The following is a 16402-nucleotide window of genomic DNA, read 5'->3' on the forward strand; positions in this document are numbered from 1 at the left end:
CCACCCAAAGATGTAAACAACCATGCACAAGTAGCACTTATTAGATGGAAGGGGTCCGACAGGCGATCAGTTCCAGTCATTCCACCAGGAAGGAGGTACATGACTCGTGTTGTCTGTAGTTCAACCATGTATAGATAGTCAATACCACAGTTCGGTTACATCTGCATTGTTACTTTGTGCCAAGAAGGGCTCTGAACAAGGGAAGTGTCCAAGCATCTTGGAGTGAACTAAAGCAATTTTGTTCAGACATGGAGGAGATACTGAGGATGTGATACTGGGTATTAGAGGTACCAATGTGTACAGCAATCTGGACCACCATCTCTGAAAGTCTCGCTGTATGGTGGTAAAACATGCAATGTGTGGTTTTCATGAGCAATGAAGAGGGCAGAAATGATATTTATGTTGATCTCTATTCCAATATTCTGTACAAGTTCCGGAACCAATGTGATGCAAAACTTTTTTTGATGTGTGTGGTATTAAACAATATAATTGTAACAGAATACAAATTTCTGCTGGGAATGTGTTTTGGTTAGGAACTGTGAAGGAGGATCTTTGTATAAGAATTTTGGGAATACTTAAAAACATCAAATGATTGAGAAGCAAAATTCCGCTGATGGAGATTACAATCTCATGAAACTTCCTGGCAGATTAAAACTGTGTGCCTGACCGAGACTCGAACTCGGGACCTCTGCCTTTCGCGGGCAAGTGCTCTACCATCTGAGCTACCGAAGCACGACTCATGCCCGGTACTCGCAGCTTTACTTCTGCCAGTACCTCGTCTCCTACCTTCCAAACTTTACAGAAGCTCTCCTGCGAAACTTGCAGAACTAGCACTCCTGAAAGAAAGGATATTGTGGAAACATGGCTTAGCCACAGCCTGGGGGATGTTTCCAGAATGAGATTTTCACTCTGCAGCGGAGTGTGCGCTGATATGAAACTTCCTGGCAGATTAAAACTGTGTGCCCGACCGAGACTCGAACTCGGGACCTTTGCCTTTCGCGGGCAAGTGCTCTACCATCTGAGCTACTGAAGCATGACTCACGCCCAGTACCCACAGCTTTACTTCTGCCAGTACCTCGTCCCCTACCTTCCAAACTTTACAGAAGCTCTCCTGCGAACCTTGCAGAACTAGCACTCCTGAAAGAAAGGATATTGCGGAGACATGGCTTAGCCACAGCCTGGGGGATGTTTCCAGAATGAGATTTTCACTCTGCAGCGGAGTGTGCGCTGATATGAAACTTCCTGGCAGATTAAAACTGTGTGCCCAACCGAGACTCGAACTCGGGACCTTTGCCTTTCGCGGGCAAGTGCTCTACCATCTGAGCTACCGAAGCATGACTCACGCCAGGTACTCACAGCTTTACTTCTGCCAGTACCTCGTCTCCTACCTTCCAAACTTTACAGAAGCTCTCCTGCAAACCTTGCAGAACTAGCACTCCTGAAAGAAAGGATATTGCGGAGACATGGCTGAGCCATAGCCTGGGGGATGTTTCCAGAATGCGAACCAGGAAGTTTCATATCAGCGCACACTCCGCTGCAGAGTGAAAATCTCATTCTGGAAACATCCCCCAGGCTGTGGCTAAGCCATGTCTCCACAATATCCTTTCTTTCAGGAGTGCTAGTTCTGCAAGGTTCGCAGGAGAGCTTCTGTAAAGTTTGGAAGGTAGGAGACGAGGTACTGTCAGAAGTAAAGCTGTGAGTACCGGGCGTGAGTCGTGCTTCGGTAGCTCAGATGTTAGAGCACTTGCCCGCGAAAGGCAAAGGTCCCGAGTTCAAGTCTCGGTCGGGCACACAGTTTTAATCTGCCAGGAAGTTTCATATCAGCGCACACTCCGCTGCAGAGTGACAATCTCATTCTGATTACAATCTCATGTTGGGTAACCAAGCTTCTAAATGCAAAATACCTTGATGGGTTTGTGACACAGCTACACACTATTCTTAATTGTTTCCTGCAGACCTAATAGACACAGATACCAATCAAATGAAGAAAGAATAGGAGACAGCAGGGATCATTGTCATCATCCATATACTAAGAAATAATATAAAATGTGTTACTGAAGACATGTAATTTTGTGGTATATTCAGTTCACCAGCTCTTCCAGAATACTTTACAACTATCGTTATTCACCTTAGAATATGACTGTATGACATTTAAAATGCCACTATTTTGTCCAGGTTAACAGAAAGTTCAGGAAATATTTACTATATGGCAGAGCGTGGATGGAGTGCAAAGTATTACAACTACCCAACTTCACAAATTATTTTGCCACTACAGTGAAATGAAGGTTACGTATCCACACAAAGACAAAAAGTGATGCTTTCAGGAACACATGTACCTGAAAGTCCTGCTGCATAGACAGACCACTGCCAAAGCCTTTGCCTTTTGGCAGATTTGCATCTCATCTATTGTAAGAAAATGCCTTGTCTCAGAAAACCAATAAAGGTAAATGTGGTAGCACAACATGCAATACTGTGGGTCCATAATCTCTGATAAAAGGATAATATCAAATGGAAAGTAGTAACAAAAAGAAAAGGACACTGTTTCCCATGCTTTGTTGTTCTTAATGAGACTGAAGTTTTCCAACCCCTCGCTTACTACTCAATGTACTCTTAACATGGATTATGTACTGTAGCAGAATATTAATGGCTTTGTAACGCATGTGGTGGAAATGAGACGCTTGGCACAGTGTAGATACTTGTGCCTGTGCCTGCAAGAAACCCAGTTTAAAGAGTCTGACACCTCTGTGGTACTGGATTATAGCTTCCACAGGAAGGACACTCAATGGTGTTAGAGTTAAAGGTGTAGTGGCAGTTTTAGTTAATGACAAATATTCCTATTCCCTCCTTTATTATAATCTTATAAGCAGTTGCTTTAGTAGTGCCTGTGCCACATAGGGCTATACATTTACGTACCTGCACTCATAATGTAAGTTAGCAAGCAAGACGCTTTACTGTCTGATCACATAGCTCTCCATGTCACCCCTCCTTTGTAGAGAATTCAGTGTACATGATGTATATTCTGGAATACAAGCAGTTGCTGCAGTGGTACATGTGGGCAATACTGTTTCCTTATCTGCCCTACTAATGTAGGTTTAGTCAGCAAGGCACTCTACTGTCTAATCACATATCTTTCCACATCACCCCTCCTCTCTAGAGATTTCAGTGCACATAACAGTTTTCTTCCACCTCAAATCATTCTTCTGGCTGATTTAACATGGCCGATGATGAATCCCTACTCGGTGGAAGCCTTTTCATTTTGGAGCTGCTCTTGCACTTTATGTCCTCAACTCTTTATCGGATGTGATGGTGATGCAGGAATAATTGAAAATTATAGGCCAATTTCTCTACTATCATGCTTTGCAAAAATATTAGAAACTATTATGAAAGATAGGCTAATGAATTATTTAAATAAATACAACTTACTGTCTGTTGACCAGTTTGGATTTCGATCAGGGAAAAGCACAGAATCAGCAACAGCACACCTCAGAAAACACATTCTAGAAGCATTAGATAAAGGGAACTACACAACAGGTATATTTCTTGATCTAACTAAAGCGTTTGATACAGTAGACCACAACATATTGTTAAATAAGTTAGATGAACTTGGAATAAGGGGACTTGTGAACAAATGGTTCCAGTCATATCTAAAAAATAGAAGACAGATAACTGAAATCTCACATATTTCAAGTTGCTCAAACTATATTGTAAAGTATACTTCAGACCCAAATTATGTAAATATAGGTGTCCCACAGGGTAGTGTCCTTGGCCCAGTACTATTCCTCATTTACATAAACGACTTCCCACAGAGCATCAAGCATGGACGAACAATATTGTTTGCAGATGACTCAAATGTTCTAATCAGTGACAAATCACCAGATGCACTAAAAGAAAAAGCCAAACAAACACTAAACAGCGTACGTGAGCGGGCATCCAATAATAAACTAACACTAAATCTTAAAAAAAAACAAATGCTGTTAACTTCTATGTCTGCAAAAAACCACACTATAACAACTTTAAGTTAAACAATGAAACTATAGAATGTGTAGACTACACAAAATTTCTTGGTATGCATGTTGACAGTCAGTTAAAGTGGGAAGAACATATTAAAATACTTAGTAACAGAATCGCTACAGCACGGAATAATATTTTGGGGAGTCAACAGTAAAAATATTCAAATAGTTTTCAAATTACAGAAAAGAGCAATTCGTATAATAACCAAGAGTGGCAGTAGGGCTCACTGCCTTGAACATTTCCAAAAGCTGGAAATCCTAACTGTCCCCTGTGAATACATTTTTCAAAGTGTTATGTATGTAAAAAAAAAATATTGACTGCTATATGAAAAATTCTTTAGTACACAGCTATGAAACTAGAAACCAATACAACCTGCATCTAGAGAGGAAAAATAAAGTTAAAATTCAGCAGAGCTTGTTGTACAATGCTGTTAAATTATATAATAAATTACCCCAAAAAATAAAAGATATTGACACAATCGGACAGTTCAAAACAAAACTAAAATTTTTTTTATTAAATAAAAGTTATTACACAGTAATGGACTATCTGAATTAAAACATGTAGTGTAATTAAAGTAGCCTGCATTGTAATACATGAGGAAATAATTATAATATGAAATCAAAAATTGTACAGTACTATAAGAAAATTACAAATTACACAAGGATATAAAACTAATTTAAGATACTTCAAAAATGTGTGTAAATACAAATTTTATGTGTATAAATTGTAGGTATATTGTATTTTATATGATTTTGCTGACGAAATCCACACAATGTAAATTGTTACATGGATTAATGAAGAAATCAATCAATCAATCAAAATGTATTCCAGCCTCTGTCTTCCCTTGCAATTTTTGCAATCTACAGCTCTCTCATGTACCATGGAAAAATTTCCGGATGTCTTAGCACATCCTGTCCCTTCTTCTTCTCAATATTTTCCACATGCTTCTCTTCATTGATTCTATGGAGAACCATCTTGTTTCTTATTAGTTTACTTAATTTTTAACATCCTCCTACAGCACTGCATCTCAAATACTTCAATTATTTTCTTTTCTGATTTTCCCACAGTCTGTGATTCACTGCCTTGCAATGCTGTAATTCAAATGTACATTATCAGAAATTTCTTTATCAGTTTTAGGCCAGCGTTAGATACTAGTAGACTTCTTTTGGGCAGGAATGCCCTCTTTACCTTTGCTATTCCCCTTTTTGTGTCCTCCTTGCTTTGCTGTCATACCTTATTTTGCTTTTGTGGTTGCAGAAGTCCTTATCTCCTTCTACTTTGAAGTCCGAAAGTTTGCTGTTAAGTTTATCATTATCTTGTTTCTGCTACTCTTCATTGCTGATGTCTTTTTTAAGTTTTCTATCTCATTTCTGTTACTCCTCATTGCCTTCTTCTGTGTTCCATATTCTTTGAATCCACAGTGTGTGCTCATGAGACTGCTCATTCCATTCAACATGTCCTCCAGTTCTTCCTCACTTTCTCTGAGAATTGCAATTTCATTAGCAAATCTTATCATTCTATCCTTTCATCTTGAATTTTAATTCCACTTCTGAATCTTTCTTTTTATTTCCAACTCCAGTTTTCAGGAGTGTAGATTGAACAGTACTGGCAAAAGACTAAAATCCTTCCTTATACCCTTTCTAATATGAACACTTCATTATTGGTTGTGTATTTTTATTTTTTCCTCTTGATCCCTGTGCATGTTATATATAAACCAGTATTCCCTATAGCTTACACCCATTTTCCTGAGAATTTTGATCACCATGCAGCATTTTGCATTGTTAAACACATTTTAGGCCACCAAGTTCTGTGAATGTGTTTTGATTTTTCATAAGTAAGAAGAGGTATTTTAAAATCTCAGAAGTCTCACAGACAGGTATACTTTGAAAAGGTTTGGGATAGAAACCTCTAAATATTTTTGGTATGGTTTTTTTCGTGTATCTCTCCTGTGGAAGATATATGCAGCTGTTACTGCATCCCCCATACCAGTCCATTCACAGTAATGTGACCACAGCTTGTGTTTATTGTCAGCATGTAACAACTACTTACAGATGGCACTTGGCAACACTAGCAGTGCATTGTATACAAATCATGTTTGGGGGATGCGGAAAACAGTGCAGTCGTTGTGGTGTGGAAATGGAGCGATGTATCTGACACAGGGTGTATATGGCCCGGGACATGCGGGAGATCCGGGAAAAACCCGGGAATTTTTTCATCCGGGACAAATCCGGGAAAAACCCGGGAATTTTTTAGAATTCCGGGATTTTTCATTGTTTTAGATTTCAGTTAGTTTTGTAGGTTTGATGTGTAAGATCAGATACGCTGACAAAGAACTTTAGTCCACTACTGCTGAATAATACTGCAGCAATGAAACATAAATCAGAGAATAACACCAAAATAAAAGTTTAGTGGGATAGAAAATGGGTAATTTACACAATGCACAGACCAGTTTGCCGACACCGAAAAGTGTCAAAGGCTTTAGATCGAAGATTATGCAGTACGTCCGTAACAACTAACGTGCATTTGATGTGCGTGACGTCACAATTGTTTAAATTTCTAACAGATCACCAGAAAATATTACGAATAGTGGCTTGAGATGCGTTACTTTCAAAGTAAATTTCCATGCAAGATGATTTATGTTACGTGTGAGAATGTGCAGTGAATTTCTTAAATCACAGGGCGTTATAACTCTCATTCAAAATGTAACACTTTGAGGATCAGCCATTTGAAAACTGTCGGACCCAGAAGATAAGTCATTTATGCCACTATTTAAAATTTTACCGGCACATTTGTATTTGATATGACTTAACATGTAACACATGCTAAAAAAAGACCGAGCTTCAGGTTAGTTTTCATATTTAACGTTGTTCTTTCATAGATAAAAAATTATGCAATCGATGCCAAAAAGTGTAATTGACCTTCAAAAAAATGTGCATAATGTGTTACTGAGCAATGTCACAAGTCTCTTCATGCCAGAACACTTCGACTTTTCTACGCAACTGATAATCATTTTGGCACGATTTTAATTGCCAAATTAGAGCCTGTTAGTAGGCCTACGGACTTCGTATTATTGTAGGACTAATAACAGTGGATGCCAATAGACGATGCAATTCTCGTTCGTACATAGACATCTGCTTACGAGTTAACCGGTGTAGAAACGCACTTAGCTGAGTTGAGCGAGCTCGGCGTAACTTCGTAACGTAGGTGCCACGGCCTGTCTTTCTCGTAGGCCTCGTGCTCTGAATAACTGCCGTAATTCGCTAGCGAGGTCACGTGACATGAGCTATGACTGGCTGACAAAAGTGCATCGCTCAACGCAATCTCTATTTTAGAGTTTCGGAAGCTACCGTGCTGTAATTTGTGGAATTTGTGTAAATACTTTCGCAATACGAAAATAGTTGTCTCGCATCAAACAACTTTCCAAACGCATTGTTTTTCCAGGATTTCGTTTCCTAAAGTGGTGGGACGTCCTCCGCCGGTATAAGACCTTTACGATTCAAAGGACTAATACGTTTTATAGCTCCGAGGGAAAGTATACTGTTACTTAACCCGGATGTATTTTCACCCGCTTTATACGCAATTTCATCCGGGAGAAATTGTGTTTTTAATCGGGAAATCCGGGAATTTTTTTTTCTTGTCCACGTAGACACCCTGTGACAGTTGCTTATCTTCCCTTTCTCGCTTTTTTAAAAAAAACTGGAGGCCTATACAGTGACGTGGCAACCATATCTGGTGCCTGGGATATGACACTTTATTGATGGTCTCCCCATCACTACCCCCCGCTCATCTCGGCGCTCAAGCTACAACACTACATTTTCTTCCCCCCCTCCCCTCTCTAGAAACACATATAGTAATATAATATATAAAATTTACTCTAATAATACTATAATTTCCGAAAAATTTTGCTTGGTGTGTAGAGCATTTAGCACCCCCTCTACATGCGGCGCTGTCTGCCAGCCATGCAGCAGCAGTGCCACCTAAGCGGCCAGCCAGCCAGCGGCCGCTAGACTTGGACTCAGTTATAATTTGCCTGTTAAAGTGTACTCTGTTTACTTGATCTGTGACTTTCATGTATTGCATCTTCCTTGAAATATATTTTTTCAACTTGAAGTTATTACAATTGGCGACGAGGTAGTGATTTTTCTTTTCCATCGTTGACCCACATATTTCCATGGCTACTTTAGAGCAACTATTGCAAGGTCTCATAGAACAGCAAACGCTTCTCACAAATGAGATTCGTGATTTCGTCGCGGCATCAAATTTGGGGCGTCTCTCGTCGTTGTCTCTACCTACTTTCCTCCTAACGGCGAGACGGCAGAAGACTGGTCTGATTACGAAAAACGTCTTCGACAGCACTTCTTGGCATTTCCTGTCGTGGACGAACAAACATGTCAGTCTCTGTTCCTTTCATGGATTTCACCTCAAATGTATCAGTTGTTGTCGCAATTGGCTCCTTTGAAAGATCCTGCGTCTTTGTCCTTTGCTGAAATGTGCTCAATTCTGTCCGTCTATTTTCAAAAGCAAACGCATGTGGTAGCCTCTCATGTTGCCTTTTATCGTTGTCAAAAACAACCGAATCAATCCTATCGCGCTTGGGCTGCTGAACTTCACGGCCTCAGTAGAAAGTGTCAATTTGTTACTGAAGTTCATAAAGAATCCTACGCTGATTCCATGGTTTGTGGTTCTCCATAGATGACTCTGTCAATATCATCTCTGATGCTATTACTTATGCTCAATTGGATTCCTTGTTGACGACATTTTTGTCCCTTCTTTTCTCCTGGGTTAGGCCGTGCAAACGACTTTGAAGCTCATATCATGCTCAAACCCACTGCTCGGCCTAAGTTTTTTCAGGCTCAACCCATTCCTGTGGCCCTTTGTGATCAGGTCAGACGGGAGCTGGATCGTCTCACAGCTTCAAGGGTCTTGCTTCCTGTCACTTTCAGTGAGTGGTCCTCTCCTGTCATTGTTGTTGCTAAACCAAAAGGTGATATTCGTCTCTGTGGCGATTTCAAAGCCACTGTAAATGCTCAATGCCTCATCGACACTTATCCTATGCCCCGACCTGAAGAATTGTTCACTAAACTTGCTGGAGGCCAGTATTTTTCTAAACTTGACCTGTCAGAAGCTTATCATCAGCTTCCTCTCGACGCTGCTTCCCGGCAGTTTCTGGTCCTTAACACGTCTTTTGGCCTCTATCAATACCAATGATTGCCATTCGGGGTTGCCAGCACCCCTGCTCTCTTTCAGCGATTCTTGGAACAATTATTGCTCACTGTCCCTGGATGTATAAATTACCAGGATGACATTGTAGTCACTGGCGCCACCACTGACGAACATCTTCAAAATCTCCGCACATTTTTTCATGTCTTACAGACTGCCGGTCTTAAGTGTAATCTTCAGAAATCAAAATTTTTTCAGGCATCTATCACATACTTGGGGTTTCAACTCTCTCGGGATGGTATCTGTCCACTTCAGCAAACTGTCACTGTGATCGATGCCCTTTCTCGCCCTACATCTGTTAAAGATCTGCAGGCCTTCTTAGGGAAAATAGCTTACTATCACAAGTTTTTACCATCTGCTGCTTCGGTGGCTCAGCCGTTACATCGCCTGTTGCATAAAAAAGTGTCTTTTCACTGGTCCGCGTCATGCAATGCGGCTTTCCAGAAATTGAAGACTATGCTGAAACAGGCCCCGTGCCTGGCTACTTATCGACCTGGCCAACATCTTGTTCTTGCCACGGACGCCTCTCAATATGGGGTCGGTGCAGTCCTTGCGCACCGTTTTTCTGACGGTTCTGAACAGCCCATTGCTTATGCCTCCAAAACGCTCACGGATGCCTAACAAAAGTATTCTCAAATTGAAAAAGAAGCTTTGGCCATTATTTATGCTCTTCATAAGTTTGGTGTTTTTCTTTATGAATCCAAATTTCATCTTGTTACGGATCACAAACCACTTGTTTCCTTGTTTCATCCATCAACGACACTTCCAGACAAGGCTTCACACCGCCTCCACCGTTGGGCTCTTTACTTGTCTCGTTTCAGTTATGAGATTCATTTCCGGCCGACGGCTCAACATGCGAATGCTGATGAACTGTCTCACCTTCCCATGGGCTTGATCTGGCATTCTATAGGGACGAACTTTTGTGTTTCCACCTGGATGTTGCCGAGCAGCGGGTTGTGGATGGGTTCCCCATCACCGGGGACCAGCTGGTGGCTGCTACAGATTCTGACCCTACCCACTCCCGGGTTTTACGCTGTATGCAGAAGGGTTGGCCATATCGTCCGTCTGCTAAGACTTCTGATCCATTGCAGAACTACTACACTTTGTGTTACTGCCTCACGGCTAGGGATGGTGTTATCCTCCTTTCCACCGATAATGCCTCGCCACGTGTTGTGGTACCTTCATCTTTGCATGCTTCAGTCTTGCACCTCCTTCACCAAAGGCACTGGGGTGTCTCTCGCAGAAACTCTGTGGCGCACTGTCATGTGTACTGGTCCAGCATCGACTCTGAAATTGCACACATGGTCACTGCCAGCGGCCCTTGTGCGTTACAGGCCGCCTCCCCGAAGTCATCTTTGTCACCGCGGCCTTCGCCTGAGAAGCCCTGGGAGCGTATTCATACTGACTTTGCGGGACCTTTTTTAGGTACTTATTGGCTTCTCATTATTGAGGCCTACTCTAACTTTCCTTTCATTGTCCATTGCACGTCGCCTACCACCGCGGCAACCACTAATGCTCTAGCTCGCATTTTCTCTTTGGAAGGCCTTTCCTCTACTCTTGTTACTGATAATGGTCCACAATTTGCCTCTTCCAATTTTGCGGATTTTTGTGCCCGTCACGGCATCATGCATGTCACGGCCCCTCCGTTTCATCCACAGTCAAACGGTGATGCTGAACGACTGGTCCGCACATTTAAGGCTCAGATGAGGAAACTCCTGACTTCTTCTGCTGCTGATGATGCGCTTCTCCAATTTCTGGCTTCTTACCGTTTCACCCCCATGGGTGACCACAGCCCGGCTGAGCTCTTACATGGCCGACAGCCCCGCACGCTACTTCATCTGCAGCCTTCCATCTCACGGCCGCGGGTACCTTCGCTTGGCCGGTTCTCCGCCGACGGCCTTGTATGGGTATGGGGATATGGCAGGCGGCCAAAATGGAGTCCTGGCCACATCTTACAACACCGTGGCAGACGCCTGTATGAAATCCAGACGGACACGGGTGTTGCAGTGCGTCATTCGGACCAGCTTCGGCCTCGTGTGCCGGCAACGCCTGTTTTGGATTCCGCTACACCACCTTCGGCTCTACCTGTAGCTCGGGATACTGGAATCTCCCATTACTCACAACGCAGACCTCTAACCATCATCTCGGTGCCACACAAGAACGGGTGCCACCAGGAGACGTGCCCATGCAGGAACCGGATGACCATCATCTGTCGGAGCAACTCTACTCGCCTCCTTCTCCTACGGATGCTGACACATCACCCATGTCTCCTGTTATAACAACCGGACTTGCCGCAGCAGGCAGATTGGTGCACAGGGCCTCAGCAGAGTCGACCCCTACGTCTCCTGTCATCTCGACCCGTTATCATCGGGGACACTTCCGCCCGTACGGGGAGCTTCCTCCTCGAGACTTTACGGCCAGTCAAACAACACCTATGGACATTAGCAATCTACAGGCCACCTCCTTGACGTTAGCAATCTACAGGCCACCTCCATCAAGATCTGTGCAAAAACTTCAAAGGGGGGAAAAGTGTTGTGACTCGCCGATCTTTCAAAGTGCCACCACGCAGTAACGTGCATCCTCTACATGCGGCACTGTCTGCTAGCCATGCAGCATCAGCGCCACCTAAGTGGCCGGCCAGCCAGCCAGCAGCCGCTAGACTTGGACTCAGTTATGATTTCACTTAAAGTGTACACATGTCTTACGCTGTTTACTTGATCTGTGACTTTCATGTATTGCGTCTTCCTTCTTGAAGTTATAACATGATAGACTCCTACTGCCCGCCCCCCCCCCCCCCCCCCCTCCTGCCCCATATGCCACTGGTCCTATATATTAACATGTCAGGGACAGTTTTGTTAATGGGACACTGAGTTATTTCATATTTGCATTATTAAGCTAAAAGAACATACTATTGGCATAAGAATACTGTACTCGCATAGGTTCTGATAATAAATAAAACATGGAAAATTACATTGAATGGTTATTTAATACTGTGACAACAGCTGCCATTTACATGGACGTTCCTGTTCATTCTATCTTATATATATTTTGATTCAGCCCACCTACAGTTAAATCATATGGTATCGAAGGCATAACAATTGCCAAACCACACGTGTTGTTTATCAAGTAACTTTTATCCACTACACAGTTTTTTATTTAGGCAGGACCATCTTTAAACTGGCTCAGGGCTTGAATGAGCATGGAAGAACAGTCCACTTTGGGGCACCAAGAACCCACATGCTCTACTGCAGGACTCAAGGGAGCTGCCTGCTTGCTACAACACTCAAACTATTTGAATCTAACTGATTCTGGTTTACTTGAATTCCAGATGTGGGAACTTGTCCTCCAAGACATCATTCCATCCCGACAAACCCATTCCCTCTCCCCCACCCTCTGTCCTGAACTATCACAATGCTTACCATCTCTGAATCTCTGGCCTACTTTCTGCAACACCTCCCTCTTTGTGTTCGTCCATACTTGCCCTCACTACAGGTGAATCCCTCTCATTCTTGGGTTTGAGTGCCCTGTCCTTCCTTTTAATCTTCCCCAACCTTCCTCTCTCCTCCCCAAGAAAGGAACTATTAAATCTGAAAGCTGCGAAGTGTCTCACTTTTACTACTTTTACTATTTTGTGCATCTGTCAGCAGTACAGCACATTTCACCTCCTGAAGGTCTATGATTGGTAGCAATAGCTTTTCAGAATTAATTAGTTTTCTCTATCATATTTTTATTTGATACACTCATATTCATTAATTAAAGATATGTAAACCTCTGCCCCCAAGTCTTTAAGAATGAAACTCCCAAACATGAAACATCGTTGTTGTTGTGGTCTTCAGTCCTGAGACTGGTTTGATGCAGCTCTCCATGCTACTCTATCCTGTGCAAGCTTCTTCATCTCCCAGTACCCACTGCAGCCTACATCCTTCTGAATATGCTTGGTGTATTCATCTCTTGGTCTCCCTCTACGATTTTTACCCTCCACACTGCCCTCCAATACTAAATTGGTGATCCCTTGATGCCTCAGAACATGTCCTACAAACCGATCCCTTCTTCTAGTCAAGTTGTGCCACAAACTTCTCTTCTCCCCAATCCGATTCAATGCCTCCTCATTAGTTATGTGATCTACCCATCTAATCTTCAGCATTCTTCTGTAGCACCACATTTTGAAAGCTTCTTTTCTCTTCTTGCCTAAACTATTTATTGTCCATGTTTCACTTCCATACATGGCTACACTCCATACAAATACTTTCAGAAACTACTTCGTGACACTTAAATCTGTACTCAATGTTAACAAATTTCTCTTCTTCAGAAAGGCTTTTCCTGTCATTGCCAGTCTACATTTTATATCCTCTCTACTTCAACCATCATCAGTTATTTTGCTTCCCAAATAGCAAAACTCCTTTACTTCTTTAAATGTCTCATTTCTTAATCTAATTCCCTCAGCATCACCCGACTTAATTCGACTACATTCCATTATCCTCGTTTTGCTTTTGTTGATGTCCATCTTATATCCTCCCTTCAAGAAACATCATATCACCCAAACTGTGTGTCAAACAATGATATAATTTGCAGGGGCAGTCAGTGGTATACATGGATACTGTGTGTAAATGTGTTACAAATAGAATTAACAGTAAAGAAGTAATACATTAAAACATCATGCCAGATGCTGCAGTTTTACTGCATGAACAGCAAAAATGTAATCAGTGTTAAACGATTTCATTTTTGGGGGTTGTTCGTGAGAAAAGGTTTTGTAGAGATTTGAAATTTCATGTGAAGTGTGTTGGAAGTCACTAAGTTCTCTCTTTCTCAAATACAGGTTGAATATATTCTATGTAATCTTTGCACTGTCAGTTATGCTGACTCAAGACATACTCACAGTCTCTGACTGTAATACTTGACTTAATTGTATTAAACTTACAACGTTGATCCATAACATGCTGACGTCCAACTTCATTCAGATCACAGATGACATAAGCACTTTGAAAACGATAACACAGACCAACGGTGTAGTGTAGGGGGACCCACTAAGCCCTTTACTTTTCTGTATTGCCACATACTATGTTGCTCAGATGATAAGAAATGGAGAATGTCAAAATCTACGTATATGCGGATGAGACGGTCATCGGATCGAATGCCAGACTCAGCCTGCAAAGAGCAAACAGTGAACTCGAGAAGTGGACGCAGGAGAACAAAATGGAAACTGACACAGGAAAAACTGTAAAGATGACATTCCGCAGTGGACATCGGGAAGCTGTGGAGGACAGAATATACCGTGGGACGGAACCTCTTATGACAATCAATATATTCAAATATCTGGGACTGACTCTATAAACCACTGCCAGGTCATTTGAATACATGTAAAATCATGAGCAGCAGCTGCCACAAAAGCCATGTTTGACATCAAGGCAATATCTAGACTGTCACTGAAAACAGCCATGGCCTTGTTTGCCGCAAAAATAGTTCCCGTCACAGTCTATGGAGTAGATATCATTTGGGAAAAGTTGAGTCTAAAAATCATAAGGACTTTGGAAGCAGTTAAATCACACTTCTTGAAAGCTGTCCTAGGTGTTTCAAAACACAGAGTCGAGGCTAGGAACCCTTTTTCATAAAGGAACTGCATATGAGGCTCCCATCCACCGACAACTTGAATAAACTCATACATGAAAAAGAGAAGAAGAGAAGGGAAATTTGGCTGACTTTTATACAACAGAAGCCATGACAAACAGATCCTGGACCAACCCAAAACAAGAACTCTGACACCTGGTGAATTCAATAGCAGTACATGGATACCACCACAAAATATGCAAGAACAAGAGTTTCCACAACCGCGGCAGCAACTGTGTGTGTGAATTGTGCGACCAACCCTGTGACTGTCATGATGTGACCAGCTGTAAAAAACAAATAAAATTACTGGTAGAACTCTGTAAATAATAAACAATGTGAACACTGAAATGTGATGAACAAGGTGTGATATCATGAAGCTATGTAATTTATGTAACTAATGCATAACTTGTGCTCATTTATTCTAATAATTGTATAAAACCGCTAACATAATACTATAGTTCTTATTGAGTAGACTATGATAGCATTTTAAATTTAAATTCTGTGAATAACTGTATAAAATACTGAAAATCAAAGTTTTGTTGTCTCTGGAAGCCATAGATAGGCAATCTGCAACTGAGACTGTGGCCTGGATTAGCTATTTGGCAGTACAGATCCCACATGCACATCACTCACAGTGTGCTCGCAGTAAGGTTCTTTGTAATGTTTTCTGCTTATGCAGTTAGGAATACTGAAAAACACACATATATGGGAAACAGTATTGTCCTTGTTTCATTGAAATTTTCTGCAGTTGTAGAAACTCATGTTTGCTACACAATATTTCTCCTGATATTATTGAGCATTATATTTTTTATCTGTTTTTGAGATGGATGGTTTGTATTATCATGTCTGTTGAAGGTGCAGTAGAACTGAAACTACTGGAAAACTTTCATAGGGAGAAAAATCATAATTTCAGTTTATTTCAGTAATGAATGTTGCTGCCTCTTGTTCTTCATACATTTCAGAAAATTTCCTTAATAGTGCTCATGTGTCAAAAATGACCTCAGCTCTCACTTGCATGCTTTCCTTGCTGATTTGACTGAATTGCACTATAAAATGATGGGTCTCACAGTCATTTACATACCAACTGAAGGATCTGATATTGATGTGGAGACAGCCAGCAAGGATAAAGAACTAATTAAGAGGTTAGAAGGTAAGAGTTTTGAGTTTTTTTAATAAAATACTGTTGTGTAAGTAATTGAGAGATACGTTACAACACAGCTGAAAGTCACAATGCATACACAAATAATAGATTGCATTTATAAATTTGATGATACCTGCAAAGAAGAGGAAGTTGATAAATTGCTTTCCAGGTGAAACTGTGCATAGTTGTTGGAAACATTAAAGCGTAAATGTTGTTACAACAGATGTGTCATATTTTGATTATAATATGTGCTGTTATTTAATTTTAAGGTAGATTTCAAAAGTAGGTAATTGTGTCTCATACATGTATCAGAAAGGGAAAAATTTCTTTACACTTGATGAATGTAACTTTTTGCATGCTTAGGTAATGTCTGGAAGAGATTCTCTATGTATAGGATTCTCTACGTATAGGATTATTCATAAATAC

The 16402-nt window shown here is 41.4% G+C and overlaps 1 protein-coding gene across 1 annotated transcript in view; it reads left to right on the forward strand.

Moving 5' to 3' along the window:
- Window positions 1-16402, forward strand: part of LOC126092664 (dynein axonemal heavy chain 2) — a 994477-nt gene that overhangs the window by 60702 nt on the left and 917373 nt on the right. Inside the window, exons 5-6 of the mRNA XM_049908386.1 lie at window positions 2807-2817; window positions 15840-15985. Of these exons, the coding sequence (XP_049764343.1) occupies window positions 2807-2817; window positions 15840-15985 (157 nt within the window). The remainder of the gene's footprint in view (window positions 1-2806; window positions 2818-15839; window positions 15986-16402) is intronic.

Source organism: Schistocerca cancellata, chromosome 7, assembly GCF_023864275.1.
Source record: "Schistocerca cancellata isolate TAMUIC-IGC-003103 chromosome 7, iqSchCanc2.1, whole genome shotgun sequence".
Taxonomy (NCBI): Eukaryota; Metazoa; Arthropoda; class Insecta; order Orthoptera; family Acrididae; genus Schistocerca; species Schistocerca cancellata.